The sequence below is a fragment of the Megalobrama amblycephala genome, linkage group LG21 (genome assembly GCF_018812025.1).
Source record: "Megalobrama amblycephala isolate DHTTF-2021 linkage group LG21, ASM1881202v1, whole genome shotgun sequence".
Taxonomy (NCBI): domain Eukaryota; kingdom Metazoa; phylum Chordata; class Actinopteri; order Cypriniformes; family Xenocyprididae; genus Megalobrama; species Megalobrama amblycephala.
In genome coordinates, this window is record NC_063064.1 from 33,241,325 (window position 1) to 33,267,052 (window position 25,728).

Sequence of the window (25,728 nt, forward strand, 5' to 3'; positions counted from 1 at the left end):
TTCCAAAAGTATTTTAATATCATCTACGCCTATAAATATTGTAAAATCATTGCACATGATGTGCATGCCAATTAAAGGCCTATTGAGACAAAATACAGTTATTGTTTACATTCAGCCATTGTTCTGTGGTCAAGACTTTACATTTGAGCGGTGTTTGTGAAATGCAATTTCATTGATGGACCGAATGATGTCGCTGTACACAAAAAATTTACACATGCCCATAGAGCCCTTTACACCGTGCCATGTTCACAAAGAGTTTATTATAGTTATGGGTTTACACAAATATCCAGAAGAAAATTGTTTTCACAGTACGTTATCTGAGAAATATTACATGCATTGACAACATCCTCTCCACACAATACTGTGACACATAGCAGAACACACACAAATCTATCCATAAAAAAACATTTACACAGTATAGGTTTTGAGAATTGTGTGCATATATATATGTGTATATATATATATATATATATATATATATATATATATACACATATATGTATAGGGGCACACAGTCACAGCCTCTGCAGTCCTGAGTGGGGGTGGGGCCCCACAGGAATGAGTGTTGAATCTCAGAACCCTGTTGCCATGGCACCAAAACAAGGATTTGCCTGCATTACCCAGTATGACTGGATTTGTCTGAATCATCTTTCTCTCTCACACACACACACACACATCTCTGACAGACGTTCATTCATGTAGTACACATGTGGAACATGTTTTCTTCTTTATTTTTTAAAATTCCCTGATTGATGTACAAAACATTTGTAGTTCAAAATGCAATTTGTCTATCAGAGATTAACATTTCAGTGCACTTCATCTGCTGAACAGATGCAGACTTGTAAAGCGCTTCATGCACATATCCACAGATGCACAAAGTCACACAAACACATACACAGTCCATAAAAGACCACTCATGACTGACCCAGCCGGGGAGTGTTGGGTTAATCCACAAAGCGGCGAAATTCTGATGCATACCCAACCGAGAGGATTACCCTCCCATCCTCTCATCCATCAGCCCTTCCTCATGCACATACACTCATCATAACAATCCAACATTAACAGATGTGCCTCTCTCAGCACTCACCACTACTGGGAGATTGGGAGAGGGAGCGAGAGAGATGGGAAAGTGGGAGAGATTTACAGGAGGACTGCAGAGTAAGTGAAGAGGTAAGCGGAGAGAGAAACAGGGGTATTCCACATGTTGTCGGTTTCTTGTTGATCTTCGTTTCTCACTCCAGTTTCTTGCAGGCCCATTAACTCCACACTGGCTGGAGTTTAGAGTCACATCCAGGAAGGACCTGACCAACTGATTGCAGGACGCATGGAACGTAAATGTTGCCTCCTCCTTTGAGCTTCATCTTCAGCTTCGAATATGAGGAGTGCACTTATTTGACACAGTTGGCAGCAAAGTGCGGTTGCACTCTAACTATCACCGCTGACACCTGTGTCAATCGGTTAACAAGAAAAGAAGAAACAAAGCCAGGAAAAGAGAAGAAATGGAGGCCTGCACTTTGAAAGCATCTTTCAAGATGTGAGAAAGCACAAAGCCGATCTTTTCCTTCACAAATAGCATTGGAGGAGCAGTTGCTACAAGGATGGGCCTGTGTGCTTGTGTGCTACCTCTACTGCTGCTATTGCCTAGCCTACTTTCTGCTCAGCTCAGCAATGTGTCTGAAGTTGAGGACACGTCCAGTTTGGAGTTCACCCCAACACCTACTAACCCAAATACCTTAGCAGGGAAGAGCTCGTCACCCAGCCCCCTACCAACCAGTCCGGCTCCTGTAAAAGTGAGCACGGAGGAGGACCGGTCTGCCGTGGAGAACTACCTCTATACTGCCAATTCATCCTCTTTAGCTGCCTCTACCTGCACACAAGCATTCCAGCTGCCTGTTCAGCGGGGATCTCCACCTAGAGAACTTCTCCCTCTCTTGCACCAAGCCATAGCGTCTCTGACCAATGCGGCCAACTTTCTCAACCTGATATTTCAAGCAAGTGAGCTGAGAGAAACAAGTGTACGAGAAGATATCGAGTGGTACCATGCACTGGTCCGGGCCATGCTCGAAGGGGACAGGCCCGGCCTGGTCAGACGAGCTTTTCTAACATTCGACGCAGACCCCATAATCCAACAGCCCCAACTGGTGCTCCGTGCCTCTAAAGGGACAACCCAGGACATTCTCCTGCAGGACTTGACGTCTGGCTGGAGTAGCTTCCGTCCTCCTGCCCCTGACCAAAGCTGGTTTGATTCATTCAAGTCTAGCTCTCCACCCCTCCATGCCTTGTCTAAGCGGGTTCTTCTAAATGACCTAAGCACCCTAGATACTCCCAAGTGGGCACGTGGGGATAGTTATGTGATCAATAGCAGCGGGGTTCAGTGGGGCGAAGCCCCTTTCCTTGAGTGTGTTGATGGACGCTTTTTGCCAGGGTGGTTACTCAGCCTCTCAATGCCATTTTACGGGTTGAAGCCAGACCTCAGCCCAGAGTTCAGGTCAGTGCACTTTCTTCAACTTCTCGTTTAAATGAATTTTTGTATGCTCAAATATTAACGCCTTTCAATCATCTCTTAGTGTTCATTCACTTGAAGGGATAGTCCCCCTAAAAATGGACATTGTCATCATTTACTCATTATTTATCTTGATAACTAACTTATTTCTGTGGGATACAAAACAAGATATTTTGAAGAAAGTCAACCCCATTGACTTCCATTGTATGGACAAAAAACACTGAGACATTTTTCAAAATGTCTTCTTTTGTATTTCACAGAAGAAAGAAAGTCATCAGATTTGGAATGACTCGAGAGTATGTAAATGATGAATGTCCATTTTTGGGTTAACTATCCCATTAATTTCATTATAAGTCTTCTGTCATTACTGTTACTTTGTTGTCATTACCGTATCTTTGTCGTCTCTCTATGTGTTCTGGTGGTAGGGGTGTGATCCGTGTTGACGTCAATGTCCAGGGATTCAATGTGGATCATTGTGCCAGTGGAGATTTCTGGTTTGCAAACACACACCAATGTAATCGTACCAGCATGGAGGTGAGTGTACACTGTCACTGACCAATACTGCCATATGGGACCTGCTGCAGACACCTCAGTGGGCTCAGTTTCATTAAAATGTTGGCAACACTTTACAGTAAGATTTAATTCATTAGTTAAAGGGACAGTTCACCCCAAATGTCATTATTTGCTTAACCTCATGTCGTTCAAAACCTGTATGGCTTACTTTCTTTTGCAGAACACAAAAGAAGATATTTTGAAGAATGTCTCATTGTTTTGTATTATTATTAAAATGTATTAGCATATTTAGAAATTAACATAGATTAATAAAGATTATTATAATGCATCATCTAAAGATAATGAATAGAACCTTATTGTAAAGTGTCACCAAATTTTTTTAATAAAAATTGAAAAGAGGTTCTCAACACTATCTGGGTATTTAAAATTACTTTAAAGGTCATCGAAAATGTTTTCATTGTCATACAAGAAGCTGCTACATTGTAGGTTCAGAGCTCTTCTTCAGATGGTCAGAATGAAATATTATAGGCTGTATCTGCATGAGTGGATTTCACTAACCAGGGACAAGCAGGAGCAGAACACATTCAGAGATCCACTCCAAACACTCTGTCACTAAATGTCAAGAGGACATTTGTGGTGAAGTGATTTATTTTTGTACGTGTCTCTGTGAGCATGTTTGATTCTCCACTGTAATGTAGCTATTATGATAGCATTAAAATTTTGTTATCAGCTGCTCTCCTCTAATATTTTTTCGCTGTAAATTATGTGACAGGATGAGGGTTTTAGATTGACATTCCTTACAAATTGACACATTTTAGAGTATATGTATACTTGGGCAATTACCTAACAGGGTAGTTCATATAAAAATTTAAATACTGTCATAACTTTCTCTTTATGGTGTTCCAAACCTGTATGACTTTGTTTCTTTTGTGGGAGATAAATGTTTCAGGGGTTTTTTTTGTCCATACAGTGGAAGTCAATTGTAATTAAAACTGTTTGGTTACCAACATTCTTCAAAAATATTTTTTCTTTCTTTCTGTGTTTCACTTAAAGGGTTAGTTCACCCAAATAAATGAAAATAATGTAATTTATTACTCACCCTCATGTCGTTCTACACCCGTAAGACCTTCATTCATCTTCAGAACACAAGTTAAGATATTTTTGATGAAATCCATTCATGTGAGTACAGTGGTTTTACTTTAAAGGGGTGGTTCAGTGTTTTTTTTTCTAGGCTTGATTGTGTTTATGGGGCGCAGTTTAACATGTCTTAATGCTTTGTTTTTTTTTAAAAAAATGCTGCATTTTACCTTTATTCTACACTGCTGTTTCCATTGTCATTTGAATGGCTGGTTTGACTTCCTGATTCTATGATACCACTCCCTCCGAAATACGCAATGTGCTCAGATTGGTTAGCTGGCCCAGTGTATTGTGATTCGCTGAAGCATCCCGGAAACGCCACGCCTCTTACCATTAGTTGTTACATGTGCTTCAAATAATAGCCTCTATATTGCCATATCAAATTGAGCCCAAATCAGAGCCCAGATAGCAGTAATGATGAAGAGGGTCAAGCAGAACGTCTGCAAGCACGGTTTTTAAAGGATGTTTATGAATGGTAAGTATTTCCATTTGTACTTGTGTTAAAGGTCCCGTTCTTCGTGATCCCATGTTTCTAACTTTAGTTAGTGTGTAATGTTGTTGTTAGAGTATAAATAAAATCTGTAAAATTTTAAAGCTCAAAGTTCAATGCCAAGCGCTTTAACAGAAGTCGCCTACATCGAACGGCCAGTTTGGACTACATCACTCTACTTCCTTCTTTAATGACGTCACTAAAACAGTTTTTGACTAACCTCCACCCACAGGAATACGCAAGAGTTGCGTTTGTAGAGTGTGTTTGTCGCCATGTCGTCGAAACGCTGTTATTTTCATCCCGCAGTCCAATCACCGGGTCTGATTCCGGCTCAAATTGATAGGGTAAAATTAAAGACATGTTTACAATAACACTGAGCGCGTGCATCTCCACGTTATGGTAAGAGGCGTGACCTTTCCGGGCAAGATGCGCTAAGCTGCTGTCGATCACAACACAGGAACCGCTGGCACAATCAGAACTCGTTACGTATTTCTGAAGGAGGGACTTCATAGAACAAGGAAGTCATCAGCCCATTTTTATGACAGTGGAAACACCGGTATACACATAAGTAAATTATGTGAAAAATACTGTGTTTTTTTACACGCGAAACATGAACACATGTTATATTGCACACTATAAACACAATCAAAGCTTCAAAAAAACACGAAAAACGGGACCTTTAAAGTGTTTAGATATGCTGTCAATTGTAAATGTCACTGCTGTTTGTTAGCTTTCAATATACGGTTTTATCCTGATTAAAGCTTTACTGTAGCTGAATACATGATTGAGTAGTAGCATTCTTGTAATGGTATCGTTTAATTTATAGCATGAACAACTGTTTGTCTATGAACATAGAAGTTTGTTGGTGTTTGTTGCCATTTGTTAAAGAAGTATGCAATAGAACTTAGTTGGCTAGCGAAGCAAAAACGCGTTGGTCTTTGTTTACATCCTTGATGCAACCAAACAATAGCAACATAATACATTTAAAAGACATATACAAACAATAAAAAATACTTACAGTTAGGGGCCCATAAACAGCAGCTTCTGCTTTTAAAGTGGGAATTGCTTCATCTTTCAGTAATAGCCTTGGTGCAAATCCAGCATTGAACTTGTGTAGATTCTGGAAGCTGTCTTCTGCGCCGTATCCAGTGTAGACAAGTGCAAGAACACACCAAGCCGACGGTCGGCCGTCGGGCAGTTTTCGTCGACCGACTAAGTTTTCTCAGTGTGTTCTGCACCGTCGGCTGAAGTTGGTCCTCGTCTGCTCTTTTTCGGGCGATTCGACATGTCGAATCGGCGTCGGAGGTCGTCGGTCCGTCGGGCCATCTGATCATTCTGATTGGCTGGTCAGCTACTGCCACCTGCTGGTACGGAAAGGCATTTCTACTTACGCAAGGCGCAGAATGGACGTGCTACTTGGCCGTCTGCTGTCGAGCGTCGGTTTGGTGTTTCAGGCCAACTTTGGATACCAGACGCTGCCGACGTGAACCAACCCCGCAGTCTGCTTTCGTCGCCACTAGTTTGTCGGTGTCGGCTTGGTGTGTTCCTGCCTTATGACTGATTATAATGGGTTCTATTATCTTTTGACGCATCACGTCGCAGCGCACACGTCCGGTGTAGACAACTCTTCCGCTTCCATAATGCCACGTGACATGGCCTTGTCCACTTTGTTGTGTGTTCTCATGGGCAGGGTTTATGTTAATTGCAGGGTTTATGATGTCACCAACCCGGGAAGAAGTTCGTTGTAGTCCAAACCGGTCATTTTTGTAGGCATTAAATTGCAATATCTCCGTTTGCATTGAACTTACAGTGCTGTAAGTTTGCAGATAGCCTACTGTTTATGCTCAAGCAGCAACATTACACACTAACTAAAGTTAAAAAAAGTGAAATCACAATGAACCACCCCTTTAATATTATAAAGCGACAAGAATACTTTTTGTGCACCAAAAAAAAAAACAAAATAACAACTTTTCAACAATATCTATTGATGGCCAATTTCAAAACACTGCATCGAAGATTTACAAATCTTTTGTTTCGAATCAGTGATTCGGATCGTGTATTAAACTGCTGAAATCACGTGACTTCACAGATGTGCTCCAAACCACTGATTCGAAACAAAAGATTCATAAAGCTTCATGAAGCGGTGTTTTGAAATTGGCCATCACTAGATATTGTTGAACAGTCATTATTTTGTTTTTTTGACACACAAAAAGTATTCTCGTTGCTTTATAATATTAAGGTTGAACCACTGAAGTCACATGAACTGTTTTAAATATGTCTTTAGTAGCTTTCTGGATCTTGAGAAGTTTGGTGACATTGCTGGCAATAGAGGCCTCACTGAGCCATCGGATTTCAGCAAAAATATCTTAATTTGTGTTCCGAAGATGAACGAAGGTCTTACAGGTGTAGAACTACATGAGGGTGAGTAATAAATAACATAATTTTCATTTTTGGGTGAACTAACCCTTTAAGAAAGTCATATAGGTTTGGAGTGACATGAGGGTGAGTAAATGATGAAAAAAAAGTTCATTTTTGGGTGAATTATCCCTTTAAATACTGCACACTGTTTCATAATGCCATCAGATCTGGCATCTCTATATATTAAAAAAAAAGTTATTATTAAGAAATATATTAATATCTGCTTTACTCATTATATTGCTGGACTGTTATATACATTTCCCATTTCCTGTTCCCACAGTTTTCCATCATCATCCTCCCACTTTCATCCAGACCTTCTATTTAAAGATGTGAGCACTGGGTGCAGGATGATCTGAAGGATTAGGTCGATAATCCTGTGATGCTCACATACCACCCCCCCACCCCCCACCCACCTACCACACTCCGACCCCCTTCCAGAAGGCAGAGCCTCATACACCCCACCCCCCACCCCCCTTCCACAAGACCCAGACCCCCCCCATCATTCTGACCTACCAGAGTACAAGCTCACAGGTGTTGGCAGGTTAAGCAACGGCAGGATTTGGCACACTGAACGAATTTAATGAGAATTGACTTGATCCGCCTATAAATGAAAGGAGCAACGTATTAATAGAACGGTTTTGTGTCATGACTTTGCATTAATTGCATGAAACATTAGATTGATATGATGTATGAAATATTTCCATTTATATTAAGGTTACATATGATGTTGGGCACAAACTCTATCATATATATATATATATATATATATATATATATATATATATATATATATACTCTACAAGAACATGTGTTGGTTTTACTGAAGAATTATTTGACACTGTAAAGATCTGTAAAATAAAATATTACTCCATTTTAAGAATCAACAAAATACAACAAAACAGAGACTGAATAGAGACACACATAGAGTGTAAAGTATTTTTTTTATTCCTAATTGCTCTTCTTCAAGAGGACAATATCCTCTTGATATATCCTATAAGAATCTTGTTCCTAAGTGAAAATAACATAAAAATGTATGTGAACAGTGCTGGATTTCCTTGAATAAAAAGATAAAGCTCCACCAATAGAGGTATTACCCCTCCATTTAGGATTTAGCTTAGATTAACTCAAGAGTGAGTCTGATGTGTGGGTCAGCCGACTCTCACAGATAAACCGCTGATGAGAGACTGCACATGCAATTAATGGCAGAAAGCAGAGAGAACACAATCATCCACAATCCCTGGCAGAAACATCGGTGTTGATTTCCCATTTCTAGGAACAAGACATTTGCTTACCGATAAAAGTAAAAGAGATGAGCAGACTAATGACTTCATCTCTCTTTCTTTCTCTTCCCCCCAGTGTGAGCCCATCCCACAACAGGGCTTCCGGATGGGTCAGTACTGCTGCCGATGCAAAAAGGGCTATTACAGTCCAAATCCAGACATACAAAACAAAAGTAAGGCTTTCTGTTTCACACAGAAACAGTCTACATAGGGTTTAGACTTATTTTATTAGATAATATATAGCTAACATGTAGCCATACACTGTGTGCAGAATTATTAGGCAAGTTGATTTTCTGATCATATTTTTTTTCTAAGCACATTTTACCAATTCCAATCCACATCAATCTTAATAACTACTATTAATATTGTTTTTAATCATTTATAAGTGATATATAATTGTTCATGAAGGCTGGAAATGAAAAATGCCTTATATTCAGGTGTGCAGAATTATTAGGCAGGTTTGCTTTTACAGGCAAAATGAGCCAAAAAAGAGATTTAACTCAGACTGAAAAGTCAAAAATTATTAAATACTCATGAGAAGGACGCAATACTAATGCAATACTAGAAATTGCAAAGTTAAAGCATGACCAAGGGAAAGCAAAATGCTCATTGGGTCAGCGGGGTCATACAAAATCAGGTGGAAAAGAAAAGACACATGTTAACTGCAAAAGAGTTAAGAATTAAGGTGAAGAATTAAGTGTGAAACCATCAGGAACCCTTTAGTCTCCACCGCCACCATTTTCCAGAACTGCAACCTACCTGGAGTCTTCAGAAGTGCAAGGTGCCAGGATCTCAGAGACTTAGGTTAGCTAAATAATCCTAAAAAATGACCCACACTTAATAAGAATCACAAGCTGAAGTGTTGTGAAATACATGAAGACTGGGTTTTTATAGGCTTTATAGACAGACAGCTTGAGAGTGACTCCTGAAGGACCAGCACCACATCCTCTTGTACCACTGTTTGAAGAATTTATCTTCCAGAATCTGGCAGTAAAGTGTGGGAGTTCACTTTTAGTCCCTCTCTAATCCTGAAATATCCGTCTTGCAGAGATGGACTAAAAATGATCTTCCAAAACTTACTACCAGATTCTGGAAGATAAATTCTTCAAACAGTGGTAAAAGAGGATGTGGTGCTGGTCCTTCAGGAGTCACTCTCAATCTGTCTGTCTATAAGGCCTATAAAAACCCAGTCTTCATGTATTTTATAACACTTCCGCTTGTGATTCTTATTAAAAGCGGGCATTTTTTAGGATTCTTTAGCTAACCTAAGTCTCTGAGATCTTGACACCTTGCACTTCTGGAGACTCCAGGTAGGTTGCAGTTCTGGAAAATGGTGGCGCTGGAGACTAAAGGGTTCCTGATGGTTTCACACTTAATTCTTCACCTTAATTCTTAACTCTTTTGCAGTTAACATGTGTCTTTTCTTTTCCACCTGTTTTTGTATGACCCCGCTGACCCAATGAGCATTTTGCTTTCCCTTGGTCATGCTTTAACTTTGCAATTTCTAGTATTGCATTAGTATTGCGTCCTTCTCATGAGTATTTAATCATTTTTGACTTTTCAGTCTGAGTTAAATCTCTTTTTTGGCTCATTTTGCCTGTAAAAGCAAACCTGCCTAATAATTCTGCACACCTGAATATAAAGCGTTTTTCATTTCCAGCCTTCATGAACAATTATATATCACTTATAAATGATTAAAAACATTATTAATAGTAGTTATTAAGATTGATGTGGATTGAAATTGGTAAAATGTGCTTGGAAAAAAAATATGATCAGAAAGTCAGCTTGCCTAATAATTCTGCACACAGTGTATAAAAGTATCTCAATTAATGATTGGGCAAAATTATAGCAGAAAGGCATTAAAACATTAGCTTTGATGTATTTTTTGTACATTATTTTCTTTGGAACAGTTGAGCTTTGCCTCTCTTTATGTATATATGGCAGAAACACTGCACCAAGGGCCTAACCTTTTGCCATACCAGTCAATGGTTGGTGACCTAAAAACATTTACTGGCCATAAATATTTTTTACCAGCCATGAAACATAGATTAATCTTTATTAAAGTTACAAAAGTTATTCAGTCTAGAGCAGTGACTGATTTTCTTTGTATTTTGTTGTTTGATTAACATTCAAAACACAGACAGCCGCAGGAATATTAGGCTGCTGTCACTTTAAGAGCTAATGCACAGATCCAAAATACTGATAAACATACATATTCTTTCTCAACTGTTTAAGTTCACTTAAGACATAACTGACTATATTACAGAGGATCTATGGCCAAACATCTTGAACCTGGTACACTCCTCTTCCAATCCAAAATTTTCCCAGACAAAAGTGCTGCCTGCAACCGTTGCAAACATTCACCTGCTAACCATCTGCATATGTTTTGGACATGTCTGCAGCTGGTTACCTTTTGGTCCAATGTATTTGAGACACCTAAAAAAGCTCTCAACACTAATATTGACCCTGACCTATTTATAGCCTATTTTGGGTCTCCCCTTGGCCTGATTTGGTGGCATGAGATTGTAAAGTTATTGCTTTTACTACAAACTTGGCCAGGCGGTCTATCCTTCTTAAAGGAGTAGTTCACTTTAAAATTAAAATTACCCCAAGGTTTACTCACCCTTAAGCCATCCTTGGTGTATATGACTTTATTCTTTCTGATGAACACAATCGGAGTTATATTAATAAATATCCTGACACATCCAAACTTTATAATGGCAGTGAATGGGACCAATGAGTATGAAGCTGAAGAAATTGCATCCATCCATCATAAATATATTCCACACGGCTCCGGAGGGTTAAACAAGGCCTTCTAAAGCAAAGCGATGCGTTTGCGTTAGAAAAATAACCATATTTAAAAAGTTATAAATTAAAATATCTAGCTTCCGCCAGACCGCTATCCATATTCAACTTACGAAAAAAGAGGAACTGACGTTGTGTCAGTTACGCTTTTTTCGTAAGTTGAATACGGAAGGCGTAGGACGTATAGCTTAAGCATTTGTAACTGCGAGAGGTGTTACACTTTCTTCCTAATGTGAATATGGAAGGAATTCTGGAGGAAGCTAGAAGCCATTTTATTTTATAACTTGTTAATTATGGATGTTGTTCTTACACAAACGCATCGCTTTGCTTTAGAAGGCCTTGTTTAACCCCCCGGAGCCGTGTGGAATATGTTTATGATGGATGGATGTGGATGGATGCTCTTTCTTAAGCTTCATACTCCTTGGTCCCGTTCACTGCCTTTATAAAGCTTGGATGCATAAGGATATTTATTAATATAACTCCAATTGTGTTCATCAGAAAGAAGAAAGGCATATACACCTAGGATGGCTTGAGGGTGAGTAAAGCTAGGGGTAATTTGTATTTAAAGTGAACTGATCCTTTAAGTGGAAACATGCTTTCCCTCCAATGCATGACAGGTGGATACAGGAATTTTTTTTTTTTTACTGTTTTGGACTTGAAAAGTTAAGATGCTCACTCTCTGGTTCACTTAAATCATTTTACAAGACCTGGGACCCCTTCTTAAATTACATTAAGGGTTTTCCTTGCGCACCTGTATGGAAGAGGATTAGGGCCAAGCAATAATAAAAAAATAAAACCATCTTGAGATTAAAGTTGTTAAATTTCGAGAAAAAACTTGTTACATTTCGAGAAAAAAAGTCTAAATAAAATGTTGAGAAAAAACTAAATAAAATGTGTTAAATTTCGAGAAAAAAGTCTCATTAAATTACGAGATAAAATGTTGAGAATAAACTCGTCAAATTTCGAGAAAAAAGTCGAGATAAAATGTTGAGAATAAAGTCATAAAATTACGAGAAAAAAGTCGTTAAATTACGAGAACAAATTTGTTAAATTATGGGAAAAATGTCGTTAAATTGAGAAAAAAGTGAGATAAAATGTTGAGAATAAAGTCATTAAATTACAAGAAAAAAACTTGTTAAATTTCGAGAAAAAAGTCGAGATAAAATGTTGAGAATAAAGTCAATTAAATTACGAGAAAAAAAACTCGTTAAATTTCGAGAAAAAAGTCGAGATAAAATGTTGAGAATAAAGTCGAGAAAAAAGTCGTAAATTACGAGAATAAATTCTAAATAAAATGTTAAATTATGAGAAAAATGTTAAATTTCGAGAAAAGGTAAAATGTTGAGAATAAACTCATTAAATTACAAGAAAAAACTGTTAAATTTCGAAAAAAGTCTAAATAAAATGTTGAAATAAACTACGAGAACAAATTCGTTAAATTACGAATTTGAGAAAAAAGTTCTCATAATTTAATGACTTTTTTCTCGTAATTTAATTACTTTATTCTCAACATTTTATCTCGACTTTTTTCTTGAAATTTAACGAGTTTTTTCTCAGTATTCGCATGCTATCTGAGACATGGATTTCTGGGTGCTCTTCGGTTGTTTGCGCACAGAAAACTTCCCACATAATGCGCGAGTAACAATTGAGTTCCCTTTCGCGTCTTCTTGCGCTTAAATATTTAAATTAGCAAGGCTTAAACTTTCGTGACGATGCAGCACCGGCAGGTCAAAGTGTCTGAATAATTTTTGGTTCCAAATTTTTATCAATTTTACTGGTAGTCCACTGTATGAAGAATTTTTGGGTATAACATGTCACAGTTTACTTTATTTTGCTATCCTCAGTTACACAAATGAACTATAGTGTCCTACACCCACTAGTAAAAATATACCAAAAATATCAAAAACATCTGAATAATTTTTGGTTTGACTGTATGTTCTCACAACATTGCATTGATAGAATTCATAAAAATGTTACCGGCCAACTGCTGATTGACACTGTTTCATATACTCGCCAACACCGATTTTAGGTTAATAAAATCAGCCCTAGATACACCCATTCAAACAGACATGACTTTAGTCCAAGTGCATTATTAATGCAACTTATTTATTTGTATTTTTCATAATTATGCTCTATGATTATTCTAGGTGAAACTATTAATTAAATTAATTAAAAATTGGTTTATTTAAAAAAGAAAAATGATGATATATGGTGTTACAGGGAACAACCAGGTAAATAGTACCCAAGCTTGTTACCCAGAAGTCCCTGTGTGTCTGCCCTGTTGGCCTGGCTGTGCTGAGTGTGAGGATGGAGGCCCGTGTTGGGTGCAGGAAGACTGGCTCTTGAGAACAGGCGTCCTGGCTGTGCAGGGCCTCTTCATGGTCCTTGTGCTTATTAGCATGCTGGTAGCATATCAGTGCAGAAGTACCAAGGTAAGATTTCAGCACATGATTGATATATAGATATATATATATAGATTTCAGCACATATGATGATATATAGCATATCTTAACATGATATATCTTACAAACCCATGTGTTATGAAGCTTCATTTCAAACAAAGTCAAAGACGTCCCACATGTGCACAAACTTGATGCATGCTTGACAGCTTCTATAATTTCACCTCTGCTTCCCCTCTCCACTTCTCACCTCTTCTTCTCTCCATTTTGTGTCTCTCAGCGGATCCGATCGTCAGGGCTTTTGCTGCTGGAGATGATCCTGTGTGGCTCTCTGTTGCTTTACTTCCCAGTGAGTGTGGGATTCAAATCTTCTTTTCAGATTACTGCACTGCAGCTGAAATCATAATAGCTGGATGGCACTTAAGAGGTAGAAAATGATCAAGAAATTACACAATTTACTAGTTACTGGTTACTAGGTTAGAGTTACTGAACAATCAGCACATTAGAATGATTTCTGAAGGATCATGTGACACTGAAGACTGGCGTAATGGCTGCTAAAAATTCAGCTTTGCCAACACAGGAATAAACTGAGATTTAAAATATATTTGAGTAAAAAACAGTTCTTTTAGATTGTAATAATATTTCACAATATTACTTTTTACTGTATTTTTGATTAAATAAATGCAGCCTTGGTGAGCATAAAAAACTTCTTAACAACCCCAAACTTTACACACTAAAAATGCTGGGATAAAACAACCCAAGATGGGTTAAAAATGGACAAACCCAGCGATTGGGATGTTTTAACCCAACCATTGAGTTAAATGTTTGGCCAACATGCTGGGCAGTTTTATTTAACCCAACTATAGTTTAAAAATTATTATATGGTTGGCCTAAAATGAAGCCAAAATAGGTTGAAAATCAAAAATCAGACAGATAATTATAGGGAAACAACAATATTCAAAAGTTGAACATTTACTAATAAGCAATTTAATAAATGTTTATTGTTTAATTATTATTCATTAAACGTATTAATAAATGTTAATTTATTAAACATATTAATAAATGCTAATTTCCAACTTTGGGTTCATTTTAAGTGAGCAATACAGTACTTTTTAAACAATAGTTGAGTTAAATAAAACTACACAAGACGTGTCACTCGTATTGTTTTGAATGGGAGAAAGTGAAACGGGCAATATGGCGGAATAAGTCCCGCCTTCTAAATAAGAGCCAATCGCCGACTGGTAAAGTCATCGCGTCACTGCAGCAGCCGTTAGAAGCACTGGTTTCTATAGAAACAGTCAGACGCGCGCCTCTGAAATGAGGCACAGGAGACGTGCATTTACATCTGCGCATGCGCATTAGCTTGATCCAGCCTAAAAAATACAGTTTTTTTAGATTTGATTGGTGATTACAAATATGAAATTTAATCGTAAGATTGGCGAACAGTTTTGGAGAATTTTATGTTTCCCCATTCAAAGAGCTGCATGATGCCCAGGATGCCCGAGAGGCGTTTCAAAGATGGCCGCCGAGTGAAATGACTTGTCTTAAAGGGACTTTGGTTAATTTTAAGTGAGCAATACAGTACTTTTTAAACAATAGTTGAGTTAAATAAAACTACCCAGCAGTTTGGGCAACAACCCAATTGCTGAGTTTGTCAATTTTCAACCCAACTGGGGTTGTTTTTAACCCAGCATTTTTTAGTAGTGTAGTTCATTCAAAGGATTTTGTCATTTGGGAAAAGTTTGAAAATATACATTTTTCCTCATTAATGTGCATTGTAAAATTAGCATTTTTGCACCTTCCACCAATAATTTCATTTCGTTTTATGACTGTTCTTGTCTTTTGTTTTCAGGTCTTTATTCTATACTTCAAACCCAGCACTTTCCGGTGTATTCTACTCCGCTGGGTCCGTCTGCTTGGCTTTGCCATTGTTTATGGAACTGTGACGCTCAAGATGTACCGGTCTGTAGCACTTCAGTCCTGTCATCTGAGATTTATCAAACCCAGCCCTCCCTTCTAACTGTCTCACCTACATCTGTCAGACGAAATGTTGTGTAATAAGATGTAATTCTCAAGGAATTTAAAGATGCACTCAGTAATTTTATTTGAGTTTTTGCGGTACTGGTTTATTGTAGAATCGTAAAGATGTATAGGTATGTATTGATTGATATGTATACATTTAATTTCTCCATTGTAGAATCAATTTAGAATCAATTTAGTCCGTTACCATATGTGTCCAATAACAAGGTTGCAACGACATGTCGGCCTCCATGAGTTGACCCGCTCCTGCTACAATAAAACAGTTTTTATTAAGCTACAGATGAGTGCACATCTTTTTTTAAAAGTTTTATTGTTTTTTATGTAATTAGAGAAAATAACTGAGTCACATTTAAGACTACATTAGAAGTCTGTGATCGGTATTTAAAAAAAAGCTCAAAGGAACCTAATTAAACTCCCAAAATTAATCAGCCTATATGTGGGCACATGTTTCCAGGGTTCTGAGGGTTTTCCTGTCACGTACAGCCCAGAGAGTGCCATACATCACTACCAGGGGTGTGCTGAGGATGCTGGGAGTTATAGTGCTTACTGTCAGTTGGTTCCTGTGTGCATGGACAGTGGGCGTCCTGCAGAATCGAGACCGAAATGTGCCATTGCTGATCATTTCCACCACCTCAGAAGGACAAGGCTTCAATGTGTGTGACCTGGACCGGTGGGACTACATGATGGCTGTGGGTAAGTTATGTCATTTCTGACTGGTGGCAGTAGTTCATCGGTTTTCTTGGGTGTCTGGCAGAGAGATTAATTGAAATTGGGGCACATTAGTAGATCAGACAAATGAAAGGATGAATGGTCCTGGATAATTTAATGTTCTTTGAAGCATTTAGTTGATGATTTGAACACAGTACCATTGTCATTCGATATGATTCAGCATTAACCACTACCTACCATACTAATAAAATACCACAACAAATAATAATAATGTTACTGCTATAATGTTATAAATTAGACTAAGTAAATGAAGGACTGAACTGAAATGACACCAGGAGATAAAATGCATTTATACAATCAGTCCGGCACATTCAGAATTCCTTTGAACATTCAAAGACAGCTTACACAAAACGAACCTTGCATTTTTTATACTGCTACACTAATCTATAATACTTAACACTGTATATTTTGTTTTAATTGCATATTCCTTCTTCTATTGATCTTAAAATCTTATATACGTTGTACATAAATAGCTTTCTTCCATTTTGTCATGATGCTCTCTTTTAAGTCTGGACTTGTTATGTTATTCAAAAATACATCAAATGCAATTCACACAACTCAAATACATCTTCCATTTTCAGTTTCTAAGTTAAAGCTGCAGTCCGTAAGTTTTGCCTCTTTGTCGCCATCTCTGTTTGAAACCTGCAATTGCAGTTATTTGCAAAATTATCATCTTTACGTAGGTTGTGCCTCGGCATGGCTCCTCAGCGTGGATGAATCTAATGTTTGCTGTCAGTCACCACATCGGTGTGGATACTGTACTTCGGAATCACAGATTGTAATCTTGGAAGTATGACCAAAATAAGAATTTTTACAATAAAATGTCAAAAAGTAACATGTCTGCCAAGTTTATTCTGACCAAAAGCATTACAATAAATCGCGCTGCCAATGGTGATTAAATCTAACGATCGCTTAGTTCAGATCACGTCAAGCCGTGCAAATTATTATTATTGTTATACTTTGTTCTCAAATTGTTAATGTTAACAACATCAACATTGCGTGACTAGTGTGTATTAGCGTTACCTGTATATTTCAATTTGTGTAGCCACTCCGCAGTCCAGAGTCTTCTGCTTTTTGACTACGGGTGAATGTCCAGTTGTCGCTGACGATTGTCATTTGGACCTTTATGGATTACAATCCGCCATCAAAATGATAAGTTTAATTATTGCAGCTGCTGTGAGAAAAGGCTATAAATGATCTGCTACCAGTAGCATCCTCACATGATATAGCCTACTAGCTAGGACTCCTTCTTTATGTAAACAGACGTGATGTAATGACGCAAAAGCGAACGGCTGCATGCTCGAATTTCCCGCGGAAACCCACCAGTACCTCCCAAATTAGAAAACATTATTACAAGCTTACGGTTGTGAATTGGGCTAAGGTAAGGAGATTTTGAACACTGGCTGGTTATGTACATGCTCAAAAATTGATTTTGGATAACTTTTAACCAAAAAAAGTTACAGACTGCAGTTTTATTTTTTTGGGAAAAACTTACGTTGGTTGGCAAGTACTAAATCAAAACTATTGTGGCAACTATTGTAACATGTGACAAGAAAAACATAAAACAGGAAATTATATCACAGAAAGAACCTCTATAAACATTCACAACTGTGCCAGTCATTTTTATATATATATATATATATATATATATATATATATATATATATAAGAAAACATTAAATATTAGATATTTTGACTTTGAAAAAGTAACATTAGTTCAGACCAAATGGAGTATATATTATATTGTCGGTAACACTTTAGAATACTGATCCTTCATTAATGAATAACTACACAGGAACAAATGAATAATGCAGTATTAACACTCTAGTAACTACTATTAACTAACAATAAACTCTGATTAATGAATTAGTAAGTAATAGTGCTCAGTTGTAGGTGGTAGTTCACTATTAACTAATCAGTAACTACTTTTTTTTTAATTCTTCCCAGAGAACTACTAAGAACTACTATATACAGGTTCATAATTAACATGAATGATGCATAATGTATAATTAATTCTAAAGTAAAGGCCTTGGTAACCCACTAGTAATGACTGAAGTATTACTAAATACTTAAGAAGGAATTACTAATTATTTGGATCAGTTTTCTAAAGTGAAAAACATGATAACTCTCTAGTAACTACTGAAGTCTTTGTAAACTTTTGATGTTTTTGTACAGTAATTCCTTATGATATATTTGGTAACACTTAAGTAATTACTAGTGGGTTACCATGATCTTCACTTTAGAATACTGATCCAAATAATTAGTAGTTCCTTTAGAAGGATGTAGTAACACTTAAGTAATTACTAGTGGGTTACTATGATCGTCACTTTAGAATACTGATCCAAATAAGAAGTTGTTACTTTAGAGTTATATAGTAACTCTTGAGTTATTACTATCCAATACTTTACAAAAACCTCAAAAGTTTACAAAGACTTCAGTAGTTACTAGAGAGTTATCATGTTTTTCACTTTAGAATACTGATCCAAATAATTAGTAATTCCTTCTTAAGTATTTGGTAATACTTCAGTCATTACTAGTGGGTTACCAAGGCCTTTACTCTAGAATTAATTATACATTATTCATTATTCACATTAATTATGAATATGTATATAGTAGTTCTTAGTAGTTCTCTGGGAGGTATGAAAAAAAAAACAGTAGTTACTGATTAGTTAATAGTGAACTACCACCTTCAACTGAGCACTATTACTTACTAATTCATTCATCAGAGTTACTTGTTAGTTAATAGTAGTTACTAGAGTGTTAATAATGCATTACTCATTTGTTCCTATGTAGTTATTCATTAATGAAAGATCAGTATTCTAAAGTGTTACCATATTGTCCTTACACATTTTTTCCTCATAAAAAAGAATTTCCTTATTGCTGCTGTGTACATTTGTGTATGTGACAAATAAAACCTTTGAAGCTTAAAAAGTTTTTTTTCACTCTCAGCGGAGCTGTTGTTTCTGTGCTGGGGCAGTTTCCTGTGCAGTGCAGTGAAGGCGGTACCTTCAGCATTTCACGAACCACGTTACATGACCATCGCTATCCACAATGAGCTACTGCTCTCCTCCGTGTTTCATCTTCTCAGGTGGGGTAATAAAGTTGTTTTGCTTGAACACTTATAATGATAAGAGGTTGTTCTGTTGACTTCTTTGTTCTTGTCATTTTCAGATTTGCCAGACCATCGAATTCATCCTGACTGGATGCTCTTGCTGTTCTTCGCTCACACGCATGTCACAATTACTGTAACACTCGGCCTGCTTTTTGTACCTAAGGTACTGTCAAAAGTATCATTGTTTACTTATGCAATGTTATTTTAACCTATCCATTAATCATTTTGAATGACATCCGATTGCAATAGGTAAATATATTGGCATAAAGTTAACGGTCTAAATAACAGAAAAAAAAAAACACTTCTTGCATCCCAATTCACATTCTGTATAATGTCCTAAATATTATGCCAGATTAGAATGAAAATGTAGTATATTGAAAATAGTAAGCCATGAGCTGAGCTTGCATGATGAATTCTTTGTTGATCTTTTGAGGTGTGCATCTATGAATGCTTTCTGGCTAATATCGCCTAAACTGTTTGTAAAATTCTTTCGAAATTTAAAATAGAAAGGAACACGAAGTAGAACCTTTTATGATGGAGTAGTATGTCCTACAACCATACTCTTTTATTGCAAACTCAAAAGTTTGTACATACTTTTTAATGCATAGCATAATCATGCACAACTGGATTCTATTTATTAAATACTGTCTGAAAAACTTTGTATGGTACACATTTCTCACGTTTATGTTATGTAGCTTATCTCAAGTACAAATCAGCATTGGTGTCTGTTGCAGTTTCTTCACATGTCACGGCCAGGCCGAGAGGAAATAGCTGCAGAGGTATATGAGGAGGAGGTGGAATTGCGACGCTCATGTTCTTACCTCAACAGCAGTTTCACCTCTAACTGTTGGAGTGACCACAGCCTGGACCCTGATGACATTCGGGTAAAAAACCTTGCCCTGCTGCACCCCTACTAACACACACATGCTCACACTTCCATTTTAAAAAAGCACACACACTAACACTTTATGACAATGTCTGCTTATTAATTACATTAAAAGCGTAATTTGAACTTTTCAGTAAATTAGTCAACAAACTAATATTAACAAAGTCTAAACTCTCATATAAACAATTTTCATAAAAATTTCACTAAAGCCCAATGTATACTTTGGCAGTCCGTGCCAAAGGAGCGGATGCTGGCGCACATATATTTTTAAAATATAATTTAATTGTTTGCCTTTCATGGTCCCCATGAGCCAACATGCCCTGAGCATCTCCATTATTAAAAATCAATGTAAAAAAACGACAGCATTATTACCTATGTTAGCTTTCTCCTCCTCCTCTGCCTTTACTTGTCCTCTTTTGAAATATTACCCTAACTTGGTGACTTTTGAACATCATGTTTTGTACAGTACAAACCATCACAAAAACTATCCTACTGTTTTGCTCCCAGTGACTTTCCTCAACTGAAACCCTTTTTCTCCTCTGTACCAGGATGAGCTGAAGAAACTATATTCTCAGTTGGAAGTCCACAAGACCAAGAGGATGGCAAACAGCAATCCCCACCTTCCGAAGAAGCGCAGCTCTCGCCTCAGTATTGGACGATCCCTTATAAAACGGATCACTGAGATCCCAGAAAGTTTAAGCAGGCAATGCAGCCGTGAAGACAAGGATGTCAGTGCTGCAATAGGAACTATATCCCGATCTGGATCTTATTACAAAAGTCCATCAAACCACAAGCATTAACACAATGACTGAAACTTTAATGCAGCCCTCTCCAAAGCTGCGGAAGTCCCATAGTGCCTATGACTGTACCCCAGAAAGAGAGGTCTCCCTATTAAGCTCCTCCATCAAGAGCACAACAGCCAAGAGGGCTTCCCAGCATTCTGATGCAGGATCCATCAATACAACATTGCTGGTCTGCAAGTCTGCCAGTACCCACAATCTATCGTTAGACACTAACCTTCTACTTCCCGAGCCTACCAGGTTTCAAAAGTCACTCAGCGTTATAGAACGAAATGACCACCGCTCTGTGACTACTTGTAGAAGCATTGAAAATGTGTCACTTCCTGGCAAAGCTGCCCCAGCAGAAAAGCCCCTGCCAACTGTGGATGTCGACATAAAGAAGCAGACTTCAAGTGCCTTGCTCTCAGAGTCATTTGACAAGGCAGAGGTCTGCCCATGGGAGGTTCCAGAGGAACTCCCTGCAAACAAGAATCAAAAACATGTCACATATTCTCTTTCAAATCAAGATGAACCCAAATCACCTGGTGCCATCTCGTCACCAACGCTACTATATGTTTGTCCTTGGGAATACTTACCACCTCCTTCTCCCCCTGCAACAGAAACTGGCAATGGTATACAGTCAGATATTGATTCCACAAAACCCAAGCCTCCAATCTCCTGTAGCGCTCCAGGGTCGCCACATACAGTCTCCTGCAAGCCAAAGGATTTTCGGGTTTTCTCTTTCCACTCTGCTACCCACAGTCTCCTTGCAGCAAAGGGCATTGGGGAACTTGGAAGAAGTATGAGTAGAGAGAAAAGCCTACAAGAAAGTAATGTTAAGGAGGGAACACTACAAAAATCCCTTTCCACATCCATGAGATTGTCCCCAGGCAGTGCAACTTCAGACAAACGTACCCCGCAGACACACAGACGGGCTATGACTACCGTAGGCACAAAACCTAGCCTTGTGAAGCAAACAGCAATACGGCTGCCATCTACAGATTCTCCTGAAAAGAGCCCCAAACATATTGCCCCAGTTCACATTTGTCCATGGGAGTCAGAAGAGGTTATCTTGGAGGTCAAGAAGCAGAATGTGAACGACAGTGTCTTACAAAGACAATACAGTGACAAGCAAGTACTCTCTATGACAGTAAATAATGATGGCTTCAAAGCAACTGAGCTCCAACTAAAATCTTTATTGTCTGTTCCTAATCCAGAAGTGTGTCCATGGGATGTCCCAAAACCTTTTCATCAAACCAGCATTTCTGATGTCTGTCCTTGGGAAGTTGTGGAAGTAGAGCAATTGCAAACTAAGAGCATACATACTGATGTCTGTCCCTGGGAAACAGATTGTGACCCATCAAGGATCACCGAAGACAATTTATGTAATACCACTGTTGAAGTCCCTACGTCTGGAGACACCCAGAAGCAGGTAAATGTGAAGCCTGAAGCATGTCCTTCTTATGTAATAGACACAAATATCTCTCAGGTTAGACAGGGATCAATCCAAACTCATAGTGACACAATAAAACCTGGTGAAAGGGTAATTTATGTTAATGCTAGACAAAGTCCAGTACACCAAGAACCGGCTCAGAGAGATGCATGTTCCGTAGAAACAAGTGAAACACTGAGGCAAGAAGAAAGTGATTTTCCTGAACCACCCCCACCTGTAACTGACATAAGTCCTTGGCAATCAGAGTCAAATACAAAAGGCACTAAAAGACCCTCTTTAAAAGAGACAATGCCTAAGAAAGCAACTGTCTGTCCATGGGAAGTAGAGGATTCTGAGAAGTTAGACGAGAGGGAAGGTGCTACGAACAAGGAATCAATGAAAGTAGATCAAGAGCAAGACACTGTTAAAATAATTGTGTGTCCATGGGAAACAAGTGAGTCTGTGAAGTCCATAGAGAAAGAAGAAAGTGTCTGTGGAGATGTCTGTCCATGGGAGACAAGTGAAAATGTCAAGACCTTTCTGAAGCCGCAAAGTGTTCTTGAAAATGTTTGTCCATGGGAAACAGGAGAGATAACGAAAACCTTGCAAAAACAAGAAAGTATTCATGCAGATGTCTGTCCAAGGGAGACAAGAGAGTCAATCAATACTTTGCAGAAACAAGAAAGTGTCCATGCAGATGTTTGTCCTTGGGAGACAAAAGACCCCACAAAGGCCTTACAGAAACAAAAAAGTGCCCATGAGGATGCTTGTCCATGGGAGACAGGAGAGCCAACAAAGACCTTGCAGAAACAAGATAGTGTTCTTGCACATGTCTGTCCATGGGAGACAGGAGAGCCAACAAAGACCTTGCAGAAACAAGATAGTGTTCTTGCACATGTTTGTCCATGGGAGACAGGAGAGCCCGCAAAGACCTTGCAGAAACAAGAAAGTGTCCGTGCAGATGTTTGTCCATGGGAGACAGGAGAGGCTGCAAAGGCCTTGCAGAAACAAGATAGTGTTCTTGCAGATGTTTGTCCATGGGAGACAGGAGAGCCTGCAAAGACCTTGCAGAAACAAGAAAGTGTCCGTGCAGATGTTTGTCCATGGGAGACAGGAGAGCCCGCAAAGGCCTTACAGAAACAAGATAGTGTTCTTGCAGATGTTTGTCCATGGGAGACAGGAGAGCCCGCAAAGACCTTGCAGAAACAAGAAAGTGTCCGTGCAGATGTTTGTCCATGGGAGACAGGAGAGCCCGCAAAGGCCTTGCAGAAACAAGAGAGTGTTCTTGCAGATGTTTGTCCATGGGAGACAGGAGAGCCCGCTAAGACCTTGCAGAAACAAGAAAGTGTCCGTGCAGATGTTTGTCCTTGGGAGACAGGAGAGCCCGCAAAGGCCTTGCAGAAACAAGATAGTGTTCTTGCAGATGTTTGTCCATGGGAGACAGCTGAGCCAGTGAAAACCTTGCAAAAGCAAGAAAGTGTCTATTCAGATGTCTGTCCACAGGAGGCAAAAGCATCACCCAAACAATCTGAGCCACAAGACTGCATTCATGCTCTCCCATCAAAAAGGCAAGACAGCACTCAAGGATCTGTCTATCCCAGGGAAAATGACATGGAAATGACAGCAGAAACAACAGAAAGCAGCAAAAGTCAACCTGCCCCAGACATACACCCTTCAGACTTAGACACACGGGCCGTGGAGGAAACGAGGGTTAACCCTCCTCTGGCTCGGCGTGATGCAATGTGCCCTTGGGAAATGGAAGGGGGCAGACAAGAATCTATAACAGTGCATGATAATTCAGATGTCTTCACTTGGGAGGAGGCGATACCAGAGGAAGATGACGGTGATGCAGAAACTGCTGCAGAGGCCTTCATCTTTCCTTCAGACTTGTGACCCACAAGGGCAGTATCATTGTGCTTTATATACCTTGAAAGAATCGTTATTACAAAATGGACCACTGGACACACATTTCAGCTTTAAGCAGAAAATCCCTCCACTTCCATCAGCACATTTCACTGACTGTTATTTAAGAACGGATTTCACCTAAGAACAGCAACCTTCTCCCTCCTCAGCATAATAAATTGAAGACTGATAACAAGACAGACTGCTCTCCTGTGCACATTTCCCTTTGGCCTTATATTAACACAAACCCCCTGTTTAATTTTGTATTGTTTTGTGTGTATTTGTGTTTGTATGGCTATGTAGATTATATTGTCAGTAAAATCTGTATCACCAACATACCTTGGGTGGAACATTTAGAAAGATTAATTTCACACATTTTCACACAAAAAACAATGCACTAATATTATCAAATAAGTAAGTGAAGAAAAATTCCATGTTGCGACTGTTCATCACTATATATTTTAAACAGATCTTTAGTCTACACACTATTCGAATGGTTTAGACCAGTGTTTTCCAACCCTGTTCCTGGAGGCACACCAACACTGCACATTTTGCATGTCTCCTTTGTCTGACACACCCATTTCAGGTCTTGGAGTCTCTACTAATAAGCTGATGACTTGAATCAGGTGTGTTTGATTAGAGAGACATGCAAAATGTGCAATGTTGGTGTGCCTCCAGGAACAGGGTTGGGAAACACTGGTTTAGACAAACATGTTATGCATTTTACTTCAAATTCTCATAATTGTCAAACACTTTACATTACTTTATCAGCTACTACATATCCATATAACATAATGTAATTACAATAGTGTTGTAATTGTGTGATTTCCGGTGTTATTTCAATGACGCACTTTCTCCTCCAAAACTCCAAACTCCAAAAATGTCAGTCAACTAAATATTAGCAAACCTTAATATGCAAAGTGATATAAAGGCAAACAAGGTTTATGATTGTGGGGAAAAAAAAAAAAAAAAAAAAATCACAACTGTTGTGATTTCATAATATAGTTTATAGCACCATTAATTACAAATATTTTCACAAAACATTTAAATATTAATCACATGAGATCCATGACTTGGTATTTAACTGTATGCTATGTTAAATTATACAGTAAAATGGACAGTAATGTAAAGTGTGACCCTCCCCCAAAAAAATCTAATCTTGTTCTTGTTCAAGAACTCTTGATTTGTGTTAACATTAATTACATCTTGTTGTTTTGTAGAATACAATTTCAAGTCCCATTGTGTGAGCATGTGAAACTAAATGAGGGTTTACAAACATCTTTTTCTACATGTTTAATTCAGT

The 25,728-nt window shown here is 38.3% G+C and overlaps 1 protein-coding gene across 1 annotated transcript; it reads left to right on the forward strand.

Annotated features, from left to right (window-relative positions):
• The first annotated feature begins 680 nt into the window (after window positions 1-680).
• gpr179 (G protein-coupled receptor 179) lies at window positions 681-25,563 on the forward strand. The gene is given in 14 exon segments (XM_048172139.1): window positions 681-2,488; window positions 2,929-3,037; window positions 8,418-8,514; window positions 13,367-13,578; window positions 13,826-13,894; window positions 15,398-15,507; window positions 16,040-16,278; window positions 19,264-19,402; window positions 19,486-19,501; window positions 19,503-19,589; window positions 20,161-20,310; window positions 20,861-21,085; window positions 21,087-23,175; window positions 23,242-25,563. Coding segments are annotated over 14 exon segments (5,607 nt in total). The 5' UTR covers window positions 681-1,598; the 3' UTR covers window positions 24,417-25,563.
• Window positions 25,564-25,728: the final 165 nt, after the last annotated feature.